General features: G+C 40.1%; 2 protein-coding genes across 6 annotated transcripts in view; both read right to left on the reverse strand.

Moving 5' to 3' along the window:
- Window positions 1-4,542: 4,542 nt before the first annotated feature.
- Window positions 4,543-10,865, reverse strand: ISCA1 (iron-sulfur cluster assembly 1). Its single transcript, XM_082075115.1, has 4 exons — window positions 10,691-10,865; window positions 9,149-9,202; window positions 7,333-7,438; window positions 4,543-4,999 (listed from the first exon to the last, which is right to left on the reverse strand). Exons 1-4 carry the CDS (start codon window positions 10,820-10,822, stop codon window positions 4,851-4,853), a joined length of 441 nt encoding a protein of 146 aa, XP_081931241.1. The 5' UTR covers window positions 10,823-10,865; the 3' UTR covers window positions 4,543-4,850.
- A 3,514-nt stretch (window positions 10,866-14,379) lies between these two features.
- The window catches only part of TUT7 (terminal uridylyl transferase 7), a 34,796-nt gene continuing 29,903 nt past the window's right edge, over window positions 14,380-19,272 (reverse strand). For 3 of the 5 annotated variants that reach the window (XM_082075666.1, XM_082075667.1, XM_082075668.1), the window contains exons 26-28: window positions 17,822-18,144; window positions 15,857-15,933; window positions 14,509-15,679 (exon numbers count right to left, since the gene is read on the reverse strand). In XM_082075666.1, coding sequence (XP_081931792.1) covers window positions 15,485-15,679; window positions 15,857-15,933; window positions 17,822-18,144 — 595 coding nt within the window. In that variant the 3' untranslated portion in view covers window positions 14,509-15,484. The other 2 variants (XM_082075669.1, XM_082075670.1) reach the window with 2 other exon arrangements.

Here is a 19,272-nt window from a genome sequence, read left to right on the forward strand (position 1 = left end):
CAGAAAAAAATTGGCAATAATTTGGAGCTGGACACAATATGAATGAGGTACATTAGCACACTATTACCAAGCGGTTGAATTGTGAAAAAAACCAATTCTTAAATAGACAAAGCTGGTCAGAAAGCTGTGCTCTGCTCCTCCACTGCTCTTCGCATCTTGAGCTCTTTGGCACTTTGCATTTTGGCAGTAATCTGCCATCCTTCAGAAGCAGTTAAGGGGGAACAGAACAGAATATAAAAAGGACCAACAGCACAGCTGAATGATAATTTTCATCAACATAAGCAAAAGTAGCCAGGTGTTTGGGGAATGAGATGGGAAACCTAGAACAGGGGTATCGGGAAAGGGGTGATTCACCCTGTGAAACGCCTGGACTGCAGAGACAGCAGGTGTCTGTTCCCATTAAGTGGCATTTCAGTGCAGCCTGTGGAGAGAAGCCAAGGGTGAGGGCCCTGCCCCTGGACAGAGAGGGTCTGTGAGGGCTGGGTTGCACGGCATGAGGAGCTCGGGGAGCGCTGCTGCAGCCGAGGCACCCAGCGGCTGGGAAGCGGCGTGTTGAGAGGGAGCATAGGGGATGAGGTGGAGACCTCTTGCTGAAGTGCAGAGGTTGCTCTTACCTTGCTGGAGCACTCCTTAAGAAAAATGCCAGATACTGCATACAAAAATAGCCATTCAAATGCTGCCCAAACACAAATGCATGTGGAATTGTGCTGAGTACTTGCATTTTTGCTCACCATGTTGAAGCAGCATATCTACATATTTGTTAAAAGTGGCAGTAAGGAATAAAGTGGGCCAAACTGCTCACTGTCTGGCAGACAAAGAGCTGTGCTAGTCATGACAAAAAATAATTTTTCAAGTACTCTTTTGGGGATTCTTTTGGGACAAACACAGAGATGCACACTCTGCCACATGAGACAACTCATAGAATCATAGAATGTCCTGAGTGGGAAGGGACCCACAAGGATCATCGAGTCCAACTCCTTTCCCTGCATATGACAACCCCACAGTTCACACCATGTGTTTGAGGGTGTTGTCCAGTCTCTTCTTGAACACTGTCAGGCTTGGGGCTGTGACACCTCCCTGGGGAGCCTGTTCCAGTGCTCCACCACCCTCTGGGGGAAGAACCTTTTCCTAATGTCCAACCTAAACCTCCCCTGGCACATCTCCCCACCATTCCCTTGGGTCCTGTCATTGGTTGCCAGAGAGAAGAGGTCAGCATCTGCCCCTCCTCCTCCTCCCCTTGTGAGGAAGCTGTAGCCACCATGAGGTCTCCCCTCAGTCTCATCTTCTCCAGGCTGAAATGGAATTCTTCTGGAAGAAGAGACTGCAAAATTTTAGTGTCATAAATAATTAATCTAACAATGGCCAGGCAGCCAGACTAAGCACAATAGTGGATAGTTGGAGGATTATTCGCACAGTGAAAGTGCTGATTTAAATAAATGGGAAGAATAATTGTTAACATTAAAAACCCCAAGCCCAAATGAAAAAACCCCAAGCAAACAGTAGAAGTGACTTATGGCAGATTGAATTTAACTCAAAAAAAAAAAAAAAAAAGTTTCCTTTATATTAAATTTCACAGTCCCATTACCTGTGTCTCATTTTTTATTTTGGAGTTCAAATTCATTTTGTCCAAACGTCTGTTGCCAGGATGACTTGCATATTGAACTGTTCAGTGTTTTCCTGAACATGTTGTCCTTGAGCCATTCAGAGAGAACTTTAAAATAGGGTGGTCAGGAATACTGACTTGCTGGTGCAAACAGGTGTTTTTTTACAAGTTCTGTAAAAACTCCAGCAGAAAGGTAACTGTGGTGCTTCAGCCTCCTGACTGAAGGATTAGGTTCACTCTCTCCAGCATCATGAACATGCAACTGTATCAACAATCTCTAGCATTTTTCCAAAATTTATAACAGGAAAAGGAAACAACTTCAGTGGCAGAAAGACTATACCTAAGGGAAAACTCAAAACGTGTCATAAACAGAGTACACTATAGTTTATTATTGCCATTACACACCACTGAAGTGGAATGGCCAGGAATGCCCATTGACTCTAACCCTCAAATTGCCCAGCCAATTGAAAACGTTTTGTGTCAGGAGTTACGTTGCTCAAAATCATAATCCTGCATTAAAACATACCACAACTACTTTTTGGCAGGTAGAAGCCTTCAAAGTAAGTATCTTGCCTGTTAACATTTTTACCCCAAGAATGGTGTGTCATGAAGTTTAATTAAGTCTATGCATTAACAGCCAACCCTTCTGGTATGCAAAAATACCTTCCTATACATAGTTAATTTGTATGTGTGTGATATGTTTCCATGCTACTCCAATGCTGTTACTGTTTGGAAAGGTTTAATATTTCTGAGAAGTATGAAATCAGGTAACCGTAATATTGTATGTCTTTTGTAATCCCAGCATACAAACGTATTCTCGCCCTCCAGTGATTATTTATTAATGTAAACAGAACCAGTCAAGATAGTAATATTTCATGCTCACCAACAGGCAATATTTATTATTGTAACTGATAACTCTACATAGAGTACTGCACAAAATTATAATGGACCAACCAACAAAACCAAATTTTGTGCAACTGTAAATAGCGCTTTAACAGAATTTCAACATGTTGTGCGTTAGGTGTCTTAGTAAAGTGACAATTCAGAGGATTATTTCATGGGAGCATGAAAATGCAAACTTTCATTCAATGCATGTACACAAAACAAAGGATTGCTATAGGTGCCACATGTCTAAACAAACCCCAAACCAGTCCCATCCCCCTCACCACCCCAAAACAAGTTAAATGAGTAAGTACTAGCACTCCTAGCAACTGCCAGCCAAACCACATTCCAAGTCTTACCCACTTGCGAGACACACAGAAATGCCATCCGAGGAAATGCCCTTAGCTTGGAGCTTTAGACATATCGATTCAGCTATATCACATTAACTGTGGTTTTTTTGTTTAGCAAGACTGAAAGAATTACAGGACTATAAATGCACTTAGCCAGTATATTCCCAGTAATGCAGGCATTACTATATAAATTAACTATGCACAACAATTGACTGTTGAAGGAAGTAGTGTTTTTACATTAAAAAAGGTGATATAGTATACAACAAAAATTCAAGCATTTAACGTTAAACCTTAGGTGTGGAAATTCTGACCTTCTGTTCCTGTGCACTACATAAAACAGACCTAGAATTATTTTTTTTTATTATTTTTTTTTCTTCCCTATACATGTATTTCTAAATGGCTTGGGTAAAGGTCTAGGCAGAAGGATAAAAATGTAGCTGCCATCCTACATCTCCAGCACACTACTATTCCAAAGTCCTTTACAGCATGTGGGTACCTGACCTCCAGGTTTTCAACATGCGGCCTTAATACTCTCAGATCACCCCCATCTCAACACCTTCTTGTCTTTGACAGCAAGATCTCTGTTGTCTGCTACTTTTTATTTGCACCCTTTTCACCAGCTGTACCCATCACTTGCCCAGGCAGACACTTCATCTCCTGTTCCACACAAGGGAGCAGCTCAGCTGCCCAAGGTCATCTTTGGACAATCAGGAAAGCAGGAGACAAAAGGCTGGAACAGCCCTTCTCTTCTACCAGCTTTGGGGGAGGCCTGGGCAGACATATACACTTCCACTTCTGCCTGAGCACCAGTGGGGGAAGTGCTGAAGACCTTGTTAGCTTGAAAAACACAGGTTTACAAAATTTTGGAGAAAGTTGAGATTCAAAAGAAAAAACAGCCCCCTATAAACATAATATTTTAACTACTGTCTAGAGTCATTTAAAACAACTATGAAATACTTTCAAATTTCAAATTATCAATGCCTTTTTCTCCTGGTACCAAGTTAATACAGGAGATAAACATAAACTACCATACCTATAGAGAGTTCAAGCTGTAACAAAATTAGTAGTAGACATGACTGCAAAAAAAGTGTAATGAAAAGTATAAGATTTCTCTCAAAAAATAAGTGTCCATAGCTTGTGGTGCACAGACAGCACATTCTGTGAACATGGAGAACCATAATCTAGAGGCAGTTCTACCAACTTCACAATTTAAGTCAAGAACAATAAATGACACAAATGTGAGAAACTAAGTCAGTGTGTATCCTACTTTAGTACTCAAGTGCCCCAATGTATTTTGTATTCTTGAAAATTACTAAGTACAGCAGAAAATGTGCCTTCTGCAGGGAATGGAACAGAATTAAAACTGGGTTAGTCCATTTTGAAGTATTTCTACAAGCAGTGTTATGGTAGCCTACCACTATATTAATACATGAACTTCTTTTTGGATTTCCTGGGATTTATGGGAAAATAGACCACTAGAAAACCCACACTTAAAAAGATGAAAGCACTAGAAAACTGCAAAAACAAAGCATCTACATAATCATGGTGAACTCTGAAGCTGAGGACTGTGTGCCTATGTAAAAAAAAAAAATACATAGAAATAGTTGTGGGGTTTTTTTTCCACCCCTCAAATCAACAACACATAAGCAATATATTATTTCGAATGGGCTTTGGATAGGGAAGTGTGAACAGAGTGGACAAAGAAAATGACAAAGGAAAAGAACAGTGACATTTTATTTGCTTGGCATGTGAAATTACAGAGATGTTACTACAGCACTTACTGTTCTTACCTTTTGGATCCCAACTCATCACAAATCACAGCATAACTATGTCAGTGGTAGAATTCAACACACAATATACATTTTCAGAATGATTTATTTCTCTTAATGGTATCCCCACTTAATGATATCCCCACTTTATTGCAGCCTACAAACCTGCAGAAAATGCATTTGCTTCTGAAAGCATAACAATAAGTGTTCTGGGGTGTTCAAAGTCCAATAAGTAGTCCTCAGATTTCAGATGTTAAAGCTTTCTCCACAGCCACATGTTCCTTTGATGTTTGGATTATTGAAGACAAATTCACTGGACAGTTTGTCTTCTACATAGTCCATTTCAGTGCCTAAAAGCGTCAGCTGTGCCTTCTTCTCAATAAACACTCTAACCCCTTGAAGACAACAAAGAAAAAGATAATTATATACATCAAAATCATCATTCACTTTAAAATTATCTTTTGATTAGTAATGAAAAAAACTGAATCTAAATATGAAGACTACCAGTATAACTTGGTTTCCCTGGCATAACATAGGGCACTTTCATTGCTGTTTTTGCCCATAAAACTCCAGCAACAGGGCAGCACTGTTACTAGTGTGTGCACATGAATGTATGTTTTGTTTGTTGGGCTTCTTTTTGGGGGTGGAGGACAGGGCCTGAATTTAAAACCATGATATCCAGGGAAACAAGCTGTAGAATTTGGGAACAAATTTCAGCTTCTGTACTTAAAGCCCACGCACTACAGTCAGTAATCCATTTCCTACCATTTTTGAAGTCTGTGCATCCAATAATATGCCCCAAAACCTTGAAAAACCAAACATTCTTCTCTCAAAACAATTATTTTTTTTGCTCTGCCAAATAGACTAGGTCTATATTAACTATAAATAATATTGAATCCTACAATAAGGCAGATGTATGAACTTTCAAAGATGTCACAGCCTTTAAGCATTAAGAGTAGTTCATCTCAGGAACCAGGAAGAGCTCCCTTTTCTGAAGTATACAAAGTATCTACCTCTCTGGAAAGTTACTGAACTTTAAAACTTCAAATCTGACATAAAGCTGTGTGCAGACAGCTTTAGCTGCCCACAGACCAGGAAATTAAAAAAAAAAAAAAAAGTAAAATTGTATCAGTAAACAGCAACAAGAATCCACTTACTTACATGAGAGATTGCTGGAAAACTGTTTCACCATAGTAGACATTGCAACAAAGCATATTACCAACGCAAGTCTGTGGGCAACTGAGCTGAATCTACACCCTGATGGGCTAAACCTAATGAAAGAGTTCATGGACCTGATCCCTTAAGTAGTCAGTTACTACCCAAAAGCCAGAAAATTTATGCGGGGATCCAAAGCCAACAGATGACTGAGTACAGAGCTATATAAAAGTCAGAGCCTTCACTAGATGTCTGTCTAGAAGCAAGCAAAAGAAAACAGAACACACACAGACACACTTGAAACAGTCTGGCTTTGGAACTCGAGATCTCTGACCTGACTGAGGGAAACTGATTTCTCATCCTTAAGATCCAAACCAGGAAATTTCTGCTGAAAAATGTGTTTTCAGCCCTGTAAAGCTAGAGCAGCTCCGAGTCAACAACTCCAGAAGCAGCTGAATTTGAAATCAAGAGGCACCTGCAGAATTAGGTGGCAGTCCTGATCTCACATACTCTGGTTCAATTTAAAGTTCCAACTAATTCTCTGTTTTAGAGAATAAAATTTATGAGTTTGTCACAGGTATTTGGAATATAGCTGGAAGACAGGCTCTGCCTAGCAGCATAGCTTCTGTAAGAAAATAATTGCAATATCCCACTTATATTCAAATCTCTTACTTTGCCATCAAATTAATATTCCTGAACATACTATACTTGAGTTCAGCAATGCCTAAAAAAAAGCTAAAACCACCCCACAAAAGGAACTCTAGGACCTTTTAGAAAAATAACAGAAATCAAAACACTGTTATGCTCTGTAAAAAAAAAATTCCCTATTTAACGAAAAGACCACTGTCAGAAATTTTTATAAAAACTGGAAAAATGTATAGAACTGTGCTGGTTTTGACTGGAATAGAATTCATTTTCTTCACAATAGCTTGCATGGAGCTATGTTTTGGATTTGTGCTGAAAAGAGAGATGTCTTCATTATCGCTGAGCAGTGCTTACACAGAGCTGAGGCCTTTTCTGCTCCTCACACCACCTCATCAGTGAGTGGGCTGGGGGGCCACAAGAAGTTGGGAGGGGACACAGCTGGGACAGCTGACCCCAACTGACCAAAGGGATATTCCATACCCTGTGACGTCATGCTCAGCCTATAAAGCTGGGGGAAGAAGGAGGAAGGGGGGGGACATCCAGAGTGATGGTGTTTGTCTTCCCAAGGAACTGTTACACGTGACAGAGGCCGGCTGTCCTGGGGATGGCTGAACACCTGCCTATCCATTGGAAGCAGCGAATGAATTCCTTGTTTTGCTTTGCTTGCATTGGTTTTGCTTTACGTATTAAACTGGACTATTTTGGTGGAGTAGAATCTGCTGTAGAGACTGCAAGGCTGTGGATTTTAACTAACTAGTTACTTCAAAACAAAAACTAAGATGACAACAATTCCCGTAACAGACGACTGGGTCCTCTTGCTGTAACTCATTATTCCAAGTAAGTTCTAACATGTACCTTGGCAAACCTGTAACAGGTTATTTTTTTCCCCCCCACCACAGAAGTTTGCTCTGCTGCATCAGAAACTCACCATCTTGAACTACTTCTTCATCAGAGTCTCCTTTTGATTTTGTATATTCTAAAGTGTAAGAAAGTCCATTGCATCCTCTTGTGCGAACACCTACTTTCACGCCTACCTAAAAAACCAAAACAAACAAAGAAAAACACCACCACATTCATTACTTTTTAAAAACCTATTCAGGAACACCAGGGCAAAAACCATGCAGAACAACAAAAAGCTGAAATTTCTTATTTTCCACTGCCTCAAAGCAGAAGTGAATTAACTTAACAGATTAAGAGGTAACATTTTTTTTCCTTTTACAAAATTGACTGTCAAAGTAAAAGCAAACATTTGTTACTGTGGATCAAGCCCTAAAGTGTGTTAAAGTTTTGAAGTAATAAACTGTTTGGACTCCTGTTGGTGCCTAGTCTCATAAAGACAGGCAAATTTCAAAGACACATACTTTTGGGACTTCCAAGTTTACTCAGACGCTAATGCAGGTGCTGTGTTAAGATTTTTGACAGTAATTTAATTATGAAGCTGTGAGACAAGTGCAGTTACTAGTTCTTCACACAATTCTTGTAATGACACCAGCAGAAAATCCACTTCAAACCAAAGTTTCAAAAAACGTAACTTGATTTCTTCATTACCTTTACTGCCAGTCTCACTTAAAAAGCAATCTTCTCCTTAAATCAAGTATGTTTGTTTATTACTGCTTTGACAGACCTTAAAAGTCAACCTAGTCATTATGATAGTAACATTCACAGTGTCCAACAATTCTGAGGAAAAGAGTATCTGTGTAACTATATGACTAAGAAGAGGTTTTAAAAGAACAGATAACTATTTGCGCACAACATTTCAAACTATCTGTACCATTTTCCTCACCAATGCTTCATAATTGAAGAGGAAAATTATATTGTCTATATCTGTAAGCAAGGTCAAGATAAAAACGTAACAAAATATATCACTTGCCATCAAGTGGGATCTCAGACAAACAGCATTTGATCTTTTCAGACTAAATAGCTTTCTTTACAGGAACTGCTACAAATAATGGGCTGGAAAATGCAAACACCATTTATAGCAAGGGGATGACTGACCAGCTAAGCTGCAGGCTTACAGCATCCTTAGGATGGTTTAAAACATTAGAACAAAGAGTCTAGTTAGTTGCAGGTATACAGGAAGCAAAAGAAACAATGGGCCTTTTGTGAAAGTTAAAAAAAGAGATATTATTCTTGAAATACTTACTGTAAAGGAGAAAAACTAATGTTTTTTAATGGCTAGAAAGCAAGACTCCATGTGTTTTTCCCCCAGAAGAAAAGATGACAAGCTCAATCATTTATTTTGAGAAATACTGATAACTTAATGAAATACACTGTCTGGCAGCCTTCCTAAGAATTAGATGTACAATGGGTATGAATCTGCCTTTTATTATTATATACTTCAAAATGACAATTCCTACAGGAACTTAATTAAAAACATGTTCCTATCAACAACTGAAGATCCCTTTCCCTACCATAAGTCACTGCTATGTCATACTAAAAGGCTTCAACGAAATATAGCTCAAAAATATTCTGGAGCTTAAATTTTTTCACTTTTATCCATTTCAAAAGTAACTGTACAGTGAAATGTCATTACAGTCTGGTATTTCCTGCATTTCATTTTAAAAAGAAACAAAGCTTGATATATAAAGAAGCTTATGCATTCCCCTCAAAAAAAAACATGCCAACACCGCTAATAAACACCTCAGTGTTTATTTTAAACTTCCAAGTTAGCTAGAAAAGCTTTGCGACCATGAGCTGTGCTAATACCTTAGCACAGTCTACAGACTGGCGCTGTTTATACTTACATGCTCAGGTTTATCTTTAAGAAGCTCTTTTATCTTCTGAACAGCTGACGGGGTCTGAAAAACAAAAACATACAAATCAATTTGAGTGTTTTTTTGTTTGCAGTGGGTGCTCGCACATACTAAAGTGTCCAACATACTTAGTTGGACTATACAAAATTTCTATTCCAGCTATGCGCACTCAAGTTTTCTTAGTTTACATTTGCCTCTTATCTGCTAAGTCCACCTTCAACGTCAGCCACCTGTCAGTGTTGACTAGCCCGTGTTCTACTTGAACCCGATGGCTGATCTGAAGAAATGCACTCTGCTGTAAAACAGATGACTGCTGAATCTAATCCATAGAGAACACAATACCTCTTCACTCCCATCCTCACCCACACTACCAGAAAACAGATAGCTCAAGAACTGCAGTCCTTAATATTAGGATTTTTTTTTTCTCCAATTCTGCAGTTCTGCTCTTCTGAAAATCTTTTTGCATACACAATACAAATAGAAATCAATTAGTCACAGAAGTATTTATGGCCTAGTCCTATCTTCTCACTAACCTAGAGGGGAACTGTGACTTTACAACAGATAAATTCACTGTTCATACAGCTCCAGCTGCAGAAATGCAAGAACACCACACAAACACAAGAATTTCTATTATATGCTTACAAGTTTTTAAGATTCTGAGAAAAGTAAAAGCACTAGTAATGTGAAGTTCCTACCAAAAGCAGACTTAAACACACAAAGCAAAGTACAAGCACACTTACCGTAGAAAATCATTTTCTAACTACGGCTATTAACCTGCACTTGTTACAGAATCGCTACCGAACAGACTGAACTAGATGCGCCCAATTTGCCGCTGCTCTGAGGGAACCGACTGTACTTTCCGCTGTATTATCCCCAATACCGCCGCTAGTAGCAAACGCGCTTCCTCAGTGAACAAAAAATACAGTCTCCTTGGCAACAATCTACCCGTCAGCTTCTCTAGATAAGGCTTTCTTTTTTTTTTCTTTATTTTTTTAAGAAATACACTTCTTGAGTGGCTGTGCAAAAAGGCCCGAAGGGACCGCGCTGCTGTTCCCCTCCTCCCGCTGCCCGCAGACGCTGCTGCGCACGGAGCCGCGGGCCCTCGTCTCCCGCGGGATCAGCCCGACGCCGCAGCCCCCCCGGAAGCTCCCGAAGGGGTCGCCGCCCCGCGGCCCGTTCCTGGGAGCCAGCCCCGCCGCTGCGCGCAGCTGGCACCCGCCCAGGGCTAACGGCGCCGGCCCTCGGCCGCGACACTGCCCGGGCCGAGTCCCGCCCCCGGCACGGCCCGACGCTGCGGCGCCGGCTCGGGCAGGCAGCACCGCCGACTGCGCGAACAGGCCGGGCGGCCCTTCCCCGTCCCGCCCCGATGTCACCGGCGGCCCCGCCGCGGCTGCGCAGCACCTGCCGCGGGGCGGGCGGCAGAGGCCCGGCAGCTCGGCCCGGCCGTGGCGCAGTTCTCCCCCCCAGCCAGGAGACACGGGACACCCGGCACGCTGAGCGCTCCCCGCCCGCGGCGGCAGCAGCGACACTGACCAGGGTGAGGGCGGCGCGCGTAGCCTGGATCTTCCGCTTGCTGACGGCGCGCACCGTGGCCCTCACCACGGACGAGGCCGACGAGGCCATCGCCCCCCTCCGCCCCGTCCTCTGCCCTCTGCCCTCTGCCATGGGCACCGACGGCGTCACGCCGTGACGTCTCAGCGCACGGCACGCTTCCGGCGCCCGCCCCTATTGGGTAGCGGTCCGTGATGGGCGGGCAGCAGGCGCCCCGCCCCGCCCCGCCGGGCGGTGCTGACGGGCGGTGCAGGGGCACCGGGCCAGTCCCAGTCCCAGTCCCAGTCCCGGCCCCGCAGGCCGGAGCGCTGTTCCCGGAGATAAGCGGCACGCTTGGCCAGGGCGGCCGCAGCGGGAGGCCCATGAGCTCACAGTCCCCACCCGCGGGACATACGGGTGAAGAACAGGGACGTTTACTGCGATTACCCAGACAAGCGTTCCTGTTCAATAGGAGGCGCTGGCACCGCAGGCACCGTGTGCGGACTCGTCTCCCGGCGAAGCCCGCAGAGCGCAGGGACCGTGGCCGGCATGTCTGTCCCGGGTGACGCTTCCTCCCGTGCCCCGGGAGGGCCCTTCCCAAACCGCTCCCAGCGGCCCGGGGAGGTACATGTGTGTGCGGGGGGACCCTGACAGCCCTGGCACCGAGACACTAAGCCCGTTGCTCTGAAATGAGTTACAGCCGTGCCAGAAGGAAAACAAGGACCTGTTCTTCATTTCCTTAAAGATGCTAGATAATACTTTAAACCGGCATTTATCTGTATTTACAAAGTCTGAGCACAAGCAACATGTCCACATTTCATTATTCGGGGCTTAGCCATTTTGAAGAGCTTAGTAAACGTGCAGATTATTTTCTTTTTTGCATACATAATCATGCCACTACTCTAACGAGGCACGGGACTTACACCTCAAATGCAGAGACGGCAAGTGTATTTAAAAAGTTCTGTTTCCTTCAGCTACACGAAATGTGCCTTTCACACACCATTCCTGCAACTTGGGCACACCTCCTCGCCTAAAACACACCCACTTGGAGGTGAGGAGGCTTAAAGGTACTACCAGCCTAAAGCTAAGTCAGTGGTATGTGTGCTGGGAGGAGTGAAGCTTGTGCATGAAAGAAGCAAATACCTTCTTCGCCATTCACAGTCTACCACACAGGCGTGAAGCGCCTTACCTTCTACTTAGCCAGGACGCTTCGCTCTTCAGTCCCCTCTCTGCTGAATCAATCTCAGCATGAAAGACTGAACATGGGCAATAAAAAGTCTTTTTTCTAAAGTGCTTTTCACCTTCAGTACATTATCAAAAGAAGCTAAAAAGCAAAAGTCAGCATTAGAATCTAAATAGTTCAAGTGAATAATAAGAAACATTATTGATAACTTTATTAGTATAGGAAAAAATATTTTCTTTGCTAGCAAGCTCCCATTCTAAGTAGCTATTTCAAGCCTCCAAAAGTTACTAGTGAAGATCATCTTTGATGCGGTTTGTAAAATTAAATACACTTTGTGCATTAAATACACTTAAATACAATTCTTTAATGGATGAGAAAACCTGGTTTCAAATATAGCTATGAAACAAATATCACCATAAAATTAAATTAGGGGAGATGGGTGCATGTTAATCTAGTAGTTAGGTAGCTGAGATTAAATTGCCTGTTGAAGACTTGACAGTTAACTTTGTTGCATACCTGAGAGTTTTGTCCTCCTTTATTCAGCACTGGTAACTAACTACTCATAGCATAAGACATTTCCAGCTTTGAAACAGGCACATAAAAAAATCTGAAATTCCTGTGAAATATGACAATAGCACTTTAAAAAAAAAAAAAAATAAATTTAAAGCAGCACAAATAAACCGGGACTGAGTATAGAGGTGGTTCAGAAGAGGTCTTTTAAAGTATTAATTTATTAAGAGGAATTTAGTTGCAAATTATTATTTTGATTTATTACTACTAGTTTTGATACTGTTCTTTTTCTATAAACTTATTAATGCAGTGTAGCCTTTCAGAGGGTTTTGCATGTGGAAAATGGCTTCTCTTGAAAATATACTCCCATAAGGCAAACAGGATCTTGGGTAACAAGAATTGTTATGAAGAACTTACTGTTCTTCAATTTCAGTTTTCAATCCACTTTACAACAAATTAATCCAGCAGATATCTATGCCTCCTCAATGGTGTTTATTCTGTATCACATATCATTCTGTAAATTATAACTCTTGAACTTACTCTTTAAACAAACAAAGGGTTTATTACTTACTGGTTTAATGTTGTAATATATAACCCAAGTTTGGGGGTTTTATTTTAGGGCTATGAGATTAGTAACTATATAGAATTTGGAGTTGCGTAAGGAAGCATGCATGCAGAAGGCATGTCAGCCTTTCTTTTTTTGGAGGATACGAATGAAAAACTACAAGAATGAACTTATTTTTCACAGAAAAACTGACAATTTCATATGATGAAATATGCTATAGAAGACAAAGTTGGAATTATTTTGTTTGTTGCTGGCTACGATTTTGCTTGAAATATGTTGAGGAAATAATACACTTTTTCTTTTTTTGAAAAGTTGCACATCTGTAAGTTTAGAGATAGCTGGCTACAGATGGATGGAAACAAATGCAGGAGTTAGGATCTGTAAGACCACTTGGCAATTCTAGCTTTGAACTTTAATAGAAATAGATGAGTAAGGGAAAAAAAATGACATTTCTAAAACCAGATAATTCTAATAAGGTCAGAAATACTGAAATCTACAATGTAAGAAGAAATACGGAAACTTAAGTCTGATTTTTTTTTTTTTTAATTTATTTCAAAGTCATAAATAACAGTGGTTTGAATTTTACCATGTAACTAATTATTTCCTGAACAAGATAAGACAGTACATTACCAGCTCTGGAACGACTTCAAGTAAAGCTCAAGTTCATACTCCTCCTTAAATTATTGGCTGGTACAAGGATCCTCTTCACATTTTATGAAAATGGACATGTGTTTTCCCCAGTTGCCAAATATAATACCTCTACACCTTAAAGCATTTTTGTTTGTATCCCCAAGGCTTTGAAAAAGATTCTTAGCAGCATCAAACAGGACTGACCTGTTTCCCAGTCTTTTCTCTTGTACACAAGCACAGCAGCAAATGAACTCCCATGTCACAAAACAGAAAAAAAAATCACAAGAAATCTCAATGGCACGGCTTGTCCAGAGATTGTTTTACATATGTTTACTACTGCTTATGTTTTCAGTTCTCTACAGGAAAAAAAACATAATGTAGCAGTCTACAAACATTTCAAACACTTTTACACAAGGATTCAGTAAACAATCAACATTAATAAATATTATTTGTGCCTTCAAAAATCAATTTTTGAAGAAAATATAATGTATTTGGCTTGCACACAATTTTAGTGCATTTTAAAATGCTCAGGTGGAACAACAAAACCTTGAAAACAGTCCATTTTTTGTACCTGACCTTTTCTATATGATTTACCTAGTAAACAAATACAAAACATCATGGCTTTCTATTAAAATGCTCAAATAATCTATTTAAGAGCAAGGTCCATACTGAAATCCATAGTTGCTTGTACTAGCAAGTTTAATGAAAGATGGGTGTTCTATTTCAGATTAAGTTGAAGGTTGTCTATGCTGCTGTCCTGTGAATCCAGATGCTTTAGCCAAAGTTTGTTTGTTTGTTTGTTGGTTTCTTTTACATGAATGAAGTGCCTGTATAGGAATTGAATAGTGCTTAGGATCCCTCATTATTCTTGTTGGGTCCTCTTCTGTGAGGCTTTTCCCTGAGTCATGTATTTGCTGGAAAGGCTGCCTAAGATTGGGAGGAAGAAAGCATCACTCTTTACAAGTTTAAAAAAAGAAATAAAAGACAAGACAAATCAGCTGAAACAATCAGACAGGAGAAAATTACTGTTAAGATAAACTATAATGAAAGCACACATAGCTCAACTTCAGATCATTAACTACTGGAAGACAGTAGGAAATATTAAAATACAAAATCAAAAATGAGTATTTTTTTTAACTAAATACCTAATGACAAATCACTTTGTGTTTAAAATCCCCAAACTTAAAGTTGAAAAAGTCTTGCAGTGAAAACAGAAAATTCTGCATCTTCAACAAAACTGAGAATTGAATTCATTTAATTGCAGTTTATTTTTCCAAAATTTCTAAAGACTACTTATGTCTGTCTTCAGGTGCCCCAGAAAAGATTTATGTATTTTATGAAGAAAACCCAAACTGCTAAAAGGCTTGCAGAGATGCACTAGAAACTCAAAGTAATTAAAAAAAAAAAAAAGAAAGTTGCTTTAAAAATCTTCATGGTCTCTGTTAATAAAGCGTGTGAAACTACTGTAAGGAAGATGCATTTGTAACCATGTGTCTCACACAAAACATCTCTGATCCAGAGAGAGTACATAAAGGCCTTTATATTATCATCTGACTGCTACGTTGAAGTGTAATTCTAACTTCCTTGCATTTTGGCAGCTTGGACCAAGGATATGCTTTGATAGTGTCTCCTAAGTTAGTTGATCATGTGGAATTCTAGACAATTACTCAGAGGAAGCCTCACAAGAAAGCACTTCACATGTTGTCCCTGAAGAATTACAGAACTCCATGTATGCCAAAACAAGACAGAGGAGATTGTTAAAAACTCACCATATCCTTCTGCAAAATAAATCTACCAGAGTTATAGACAAAATACACAGAACTGACATGCCTAGCTTTGCTTTCAAAACAAATTTGAAAAAAATGCACACTTTTCCAGGGAAAAAGAAGTGGCCTCACTTCAGAATTATTTAGCAACCTGCCCATACTGCTGCTGTGTTCAGCAAATTAGGTGGTGTTCCCATAAGGACTGATGGGAAAAGCAAGTTAAAAATACATCCTTTTACACAGAATTTGTGAGCTGTAATGAAGATATACATACCTGACTGTGGACACAAAAATACTTTCCCTTTTTGTTTCTTTTTTTCTTCATGGATAAGCACTCCCTATAAACAATGTATATGCATTGATGAATCAACAAAATTCAATTATGGCATCGCGCAATAAAAATAAATTAAAAGGTTCTTCTTGAAAGCATAATAGTGCTATTTTTCCTTTCTTCGTATGGACTTTAGAGCATTTAAAGGGAAAAAATTCTAAGAAAAGCGACATGTGGTGTCTACCTGATTTAATCGACCAGCATGTTTGGCAGCACTGGGTAAAGAAGGGGATCCACACAACATTTCTGGTTTTGAACCACCTGAAAAAAATAATAATGTAACAAAAACTTGTTAATTTTAAACTAGTTACTATTTCAGGTAAAAATACCAAAATACACGTAATCTACCTTCATAGTATGAAGATGGTAGGACATTGCTATTTTGCTCAGTTTTATGATGTGGGAAACTTGCACAATGAGGTGAAATACATCTTTAGTTAAGCATGTAAGTTAGGAACCTACACTAAAGTAAGCTCTGCATCTTCCTCCAGAATCGGAGGGAGACAGGGAACTTCAGAGAATGAATGAAGATAGAGTGATAAGTTAATTGTCCATAATCTCATAAAATGTTTGTAGCACAGCAAAGAATGAAGCCAGATCTCTTAGGTTCAGTTGTTCATAGTCCTCTATTCAAATAGAGAGAACACTTTAAGGAGTAAGCAAGCAAGCAAAAAAAAAAAAAAAGAGAAAGCCCAACCTACAGCAACTCTTTTCAAATTCAAATACAGTAATTCCCAAAATATAGATAATAGACAAAAACACCTACTCCAGAATTCATTATTTTAGACATTTTTACTGTACAGACTCAGCATGGTTCTCACATGATGTCATAAAATACACCAATGTTGCTGACTATTAAGCAGTCAGGTGTACTCCCCTTCACACTGGCAAATTCTATCATGGCAAATGGAATGGTAGAAATAAATCATCAACGAGACACGGCCAAAGAGGAAGAAACTCAGAAGTTAAATTTAGACTTGACACACACTTTCAAAAGGCCAGACGCTGAATTAAATAGGGCTCCAATTGTTAAACATCTTTTCTGTCCACTCAACACTTTCAGTGGCCTATTGAACTAAGAACACTATTTATAAACACCTTGAAAGTTCTGAATATATTTGCATTGTTTTCCTCCCACTCCAGCACTTTGTTAGCACAGTCTTATGCCCTCTTCCACCAATTAAAGCTGATTAAGAAGAGTCTCCTCTCTAAGCCAGACAGAACATTTTAGCTAGTAGAGAAGAGCTGGTATGAAATTATATTAACACAAAGGATTCCTCTTTGTTACTTTAAGAGGCCAAGTCATGACTGATCTGTAGAGCAAGTTTTTCCAGCACAAATTTTAATGCTCCTAGATTTACCTATGGGGAGACAATAACACTGTGTTCCTTTGGAAGCTAACTAAAAGTACCATTCACTGTCTTTAGGAGTCTCAGTTTTATTTTAGCATAATTTTCCTTTACAACACAGATGATGAAAGATCTGTGTTATCTGAAAGATGACGCAGATACTGCTAAGCAAGCATTAAATAATTTCATTCAGGTCTGTTGGACAGGATGTGGATTTGGGGACTTTTTTGTAGGTGTTTTGTTTTGTTTTTTTTAAGCCAAAGTTGCAAACTGACGCCATGAAAAATAACACAGCTTGCTGTATCCCTCCAACTGCTGAGCTGCCAGGAACATTCTTCATTTTCTTTCATTCACAATATTCTACTTCAGCAATCTGTACACTTTCATGGTGACTTTAGAGTCTTTATGAAATAATTCTGGTTTAGGTGATGTGAAGAGCGGTAAGTCTAGCTTTTGTTGCAACTATGTTGTACTGAAGAAGCAGCTGTAATGTGAAATGTCAGCAAACTCTTACATAGTGAGGAAAATGGAATGAATTTCAACATATTAGAGACTCATACCCTTTCTATTACAAGCATCATACCTGCTCAGAGAAACCATGTCAAATCTCTTGGGATACAGCAAATTTCTGAAAGGTAGGTGAGGATGAAGAGAAAACTGACTAAATGTGGCAACATTTAAAAAAAGACACAGCATTTATATGATGCTGTTCAAAGTAAAAACCTTACCCATTAGTCAACCCTGTTAAAAATACCAAAACCAAGCTGTGTTCAAACTACTCAGCCTCATCAGTTTCATACCTGCAGCTCCTTTATACTGTGGGCATTCCTTTTTAATATGCCCTTCTCTTCCACAGATAAAACAACGTTTTTCTCTTAAGTCTCTGTCCTCCAGGCGCTTCCACTTCTCTGCTGATTGCCTGGGACTCTTTTCTCTTCCAGTTTCCATGACTACCCTTGCTAGTTTCTGCTTTGGAGGTGTACATAGATGCAGCTTCCCTTCCTTGACTGAGCACTCCTTGTCTGTTTTAATCTGAGCTCCTTTGTCCTGTTTCATTCTTTTCTCCTTGCTTTCTATGTACCTCTGGTTTTTGACATCTTCGTGATCACGATGCCTTCTTAGCCTGCAGAAGGAGAAAAATGCTGCAGAGTTCATAGGCCTTGCAAACACGCACAGAGTAAAAAACAACAACCAATCAAACAAAACCAACCCTCCCCCCAAAAAAAACAAAACGCCACAAAACAAAGTGCTGTCTACAGACAACAGATGTACTCCATGTATTTCTTCAGTGGATAAAACTGAATTAATGTACCTGCCCCTTTGAGTCTCCTACCAAACAGTGCTACACCAATGTAACATATATTTAACTTCACAATTCAATTACAATACAAGCCTAATAATTATATCTAAAAATTGTAAACACAACAGAAAATCAGGGTGCTAGAGTTACAAAGACAGCGGAAGAAAATAAACATTGAGCAAAATGCTAACGAAGTGTAAAAAGTAGATTTTTTTTTTTTTTTAGTTCTTGTACAATTCAATCAGAAATCTCACTTCCTCCTCCTGAAACTGTGTATATGCACAGTATTTCTGAAAGTTTCTTCTATGGGACAAGCTTCTAACATTCTGCATGACTTAAGGATCGAGCAGTGGGAAAACAGCTACTACTGCTAGACTAGTTTTATCTAACTTCTTCGTCCATGACCTAGAGAAGGAGACATCAGTGAAACCTCCAAGTCTGCAGATAGTAGGCTCTTTTGCTCAGTCAGATGCAGTGCTAATGGCAAGCAACTTCAAAATAACTCACAATACTGACGGAATGGGCTAAACAATGACAGATTACCTTTAAGGTGAGCTTCTTGTTTAAAAGGGGAAAAAGGAAGGTCCACGGAACCACAGGCTGGTCAGTCTCACCTCTGCCTAGCAAGATCATGCACCAGATATGTCCTGGAAATTATACTAAGGCACATGAAAAATAAGCAGGTCACTGGTGACACCCAACATGGTTTCACTAAGGGCAAATTGTGCCTCACAATTTGGTGGCCTTCTACAGTGGGGTTACAGCATTGGTAGATAAGGGAAGAACAACTGATGTCATCTACCTGGACTTGTGCAAAGCATTTGATACTGTCCTGCACAACATCCCCATATCTAAAATGGAGAGACACGGATTTGATGAGTGAACCACTTGGTGGATGAGGAACTGGCTGGATGGTCACACTCAAAGAGTTGCAGTCAATGGCTCAATGTC

Source organism: Streptopelia decaocto (assembly GCF_964273445.1).
Source record: "Streptopelia decaocto genome assembly, chromosome: Z".
In the NCBI taxonomy this organism is placed as follows: Eukaryota; Metazoa; Chordata; class Aves; order Columbiformes; family Columbidae; genus Streptopelia; species Streptopelia decaocto.

Coding starts and splice junctions, on each gene's coding strand:
- ISCA1 (XM_082075115.1), bottom strand. CDS start 10,822: ATGGCAGAGGGCAGAGGGCAGAGGACGGGGCGGAGGGGGGCGATGGCC. Junction 7,439..9,148: donor TTAAAGATAAACCTGAGCAT/GTAAGTATAAAC, acceptor TTGGTTTTTTAG/GTAGGCGTGAAAGTAGGTGT. Junction 5,000..7,332: donor TGAAGAAGTAGTTCAAGATG/GTGAGTTTCTGA, acceptor GTTGTCTTCAAG/GGGTTAGAGTGTTTATTGAG.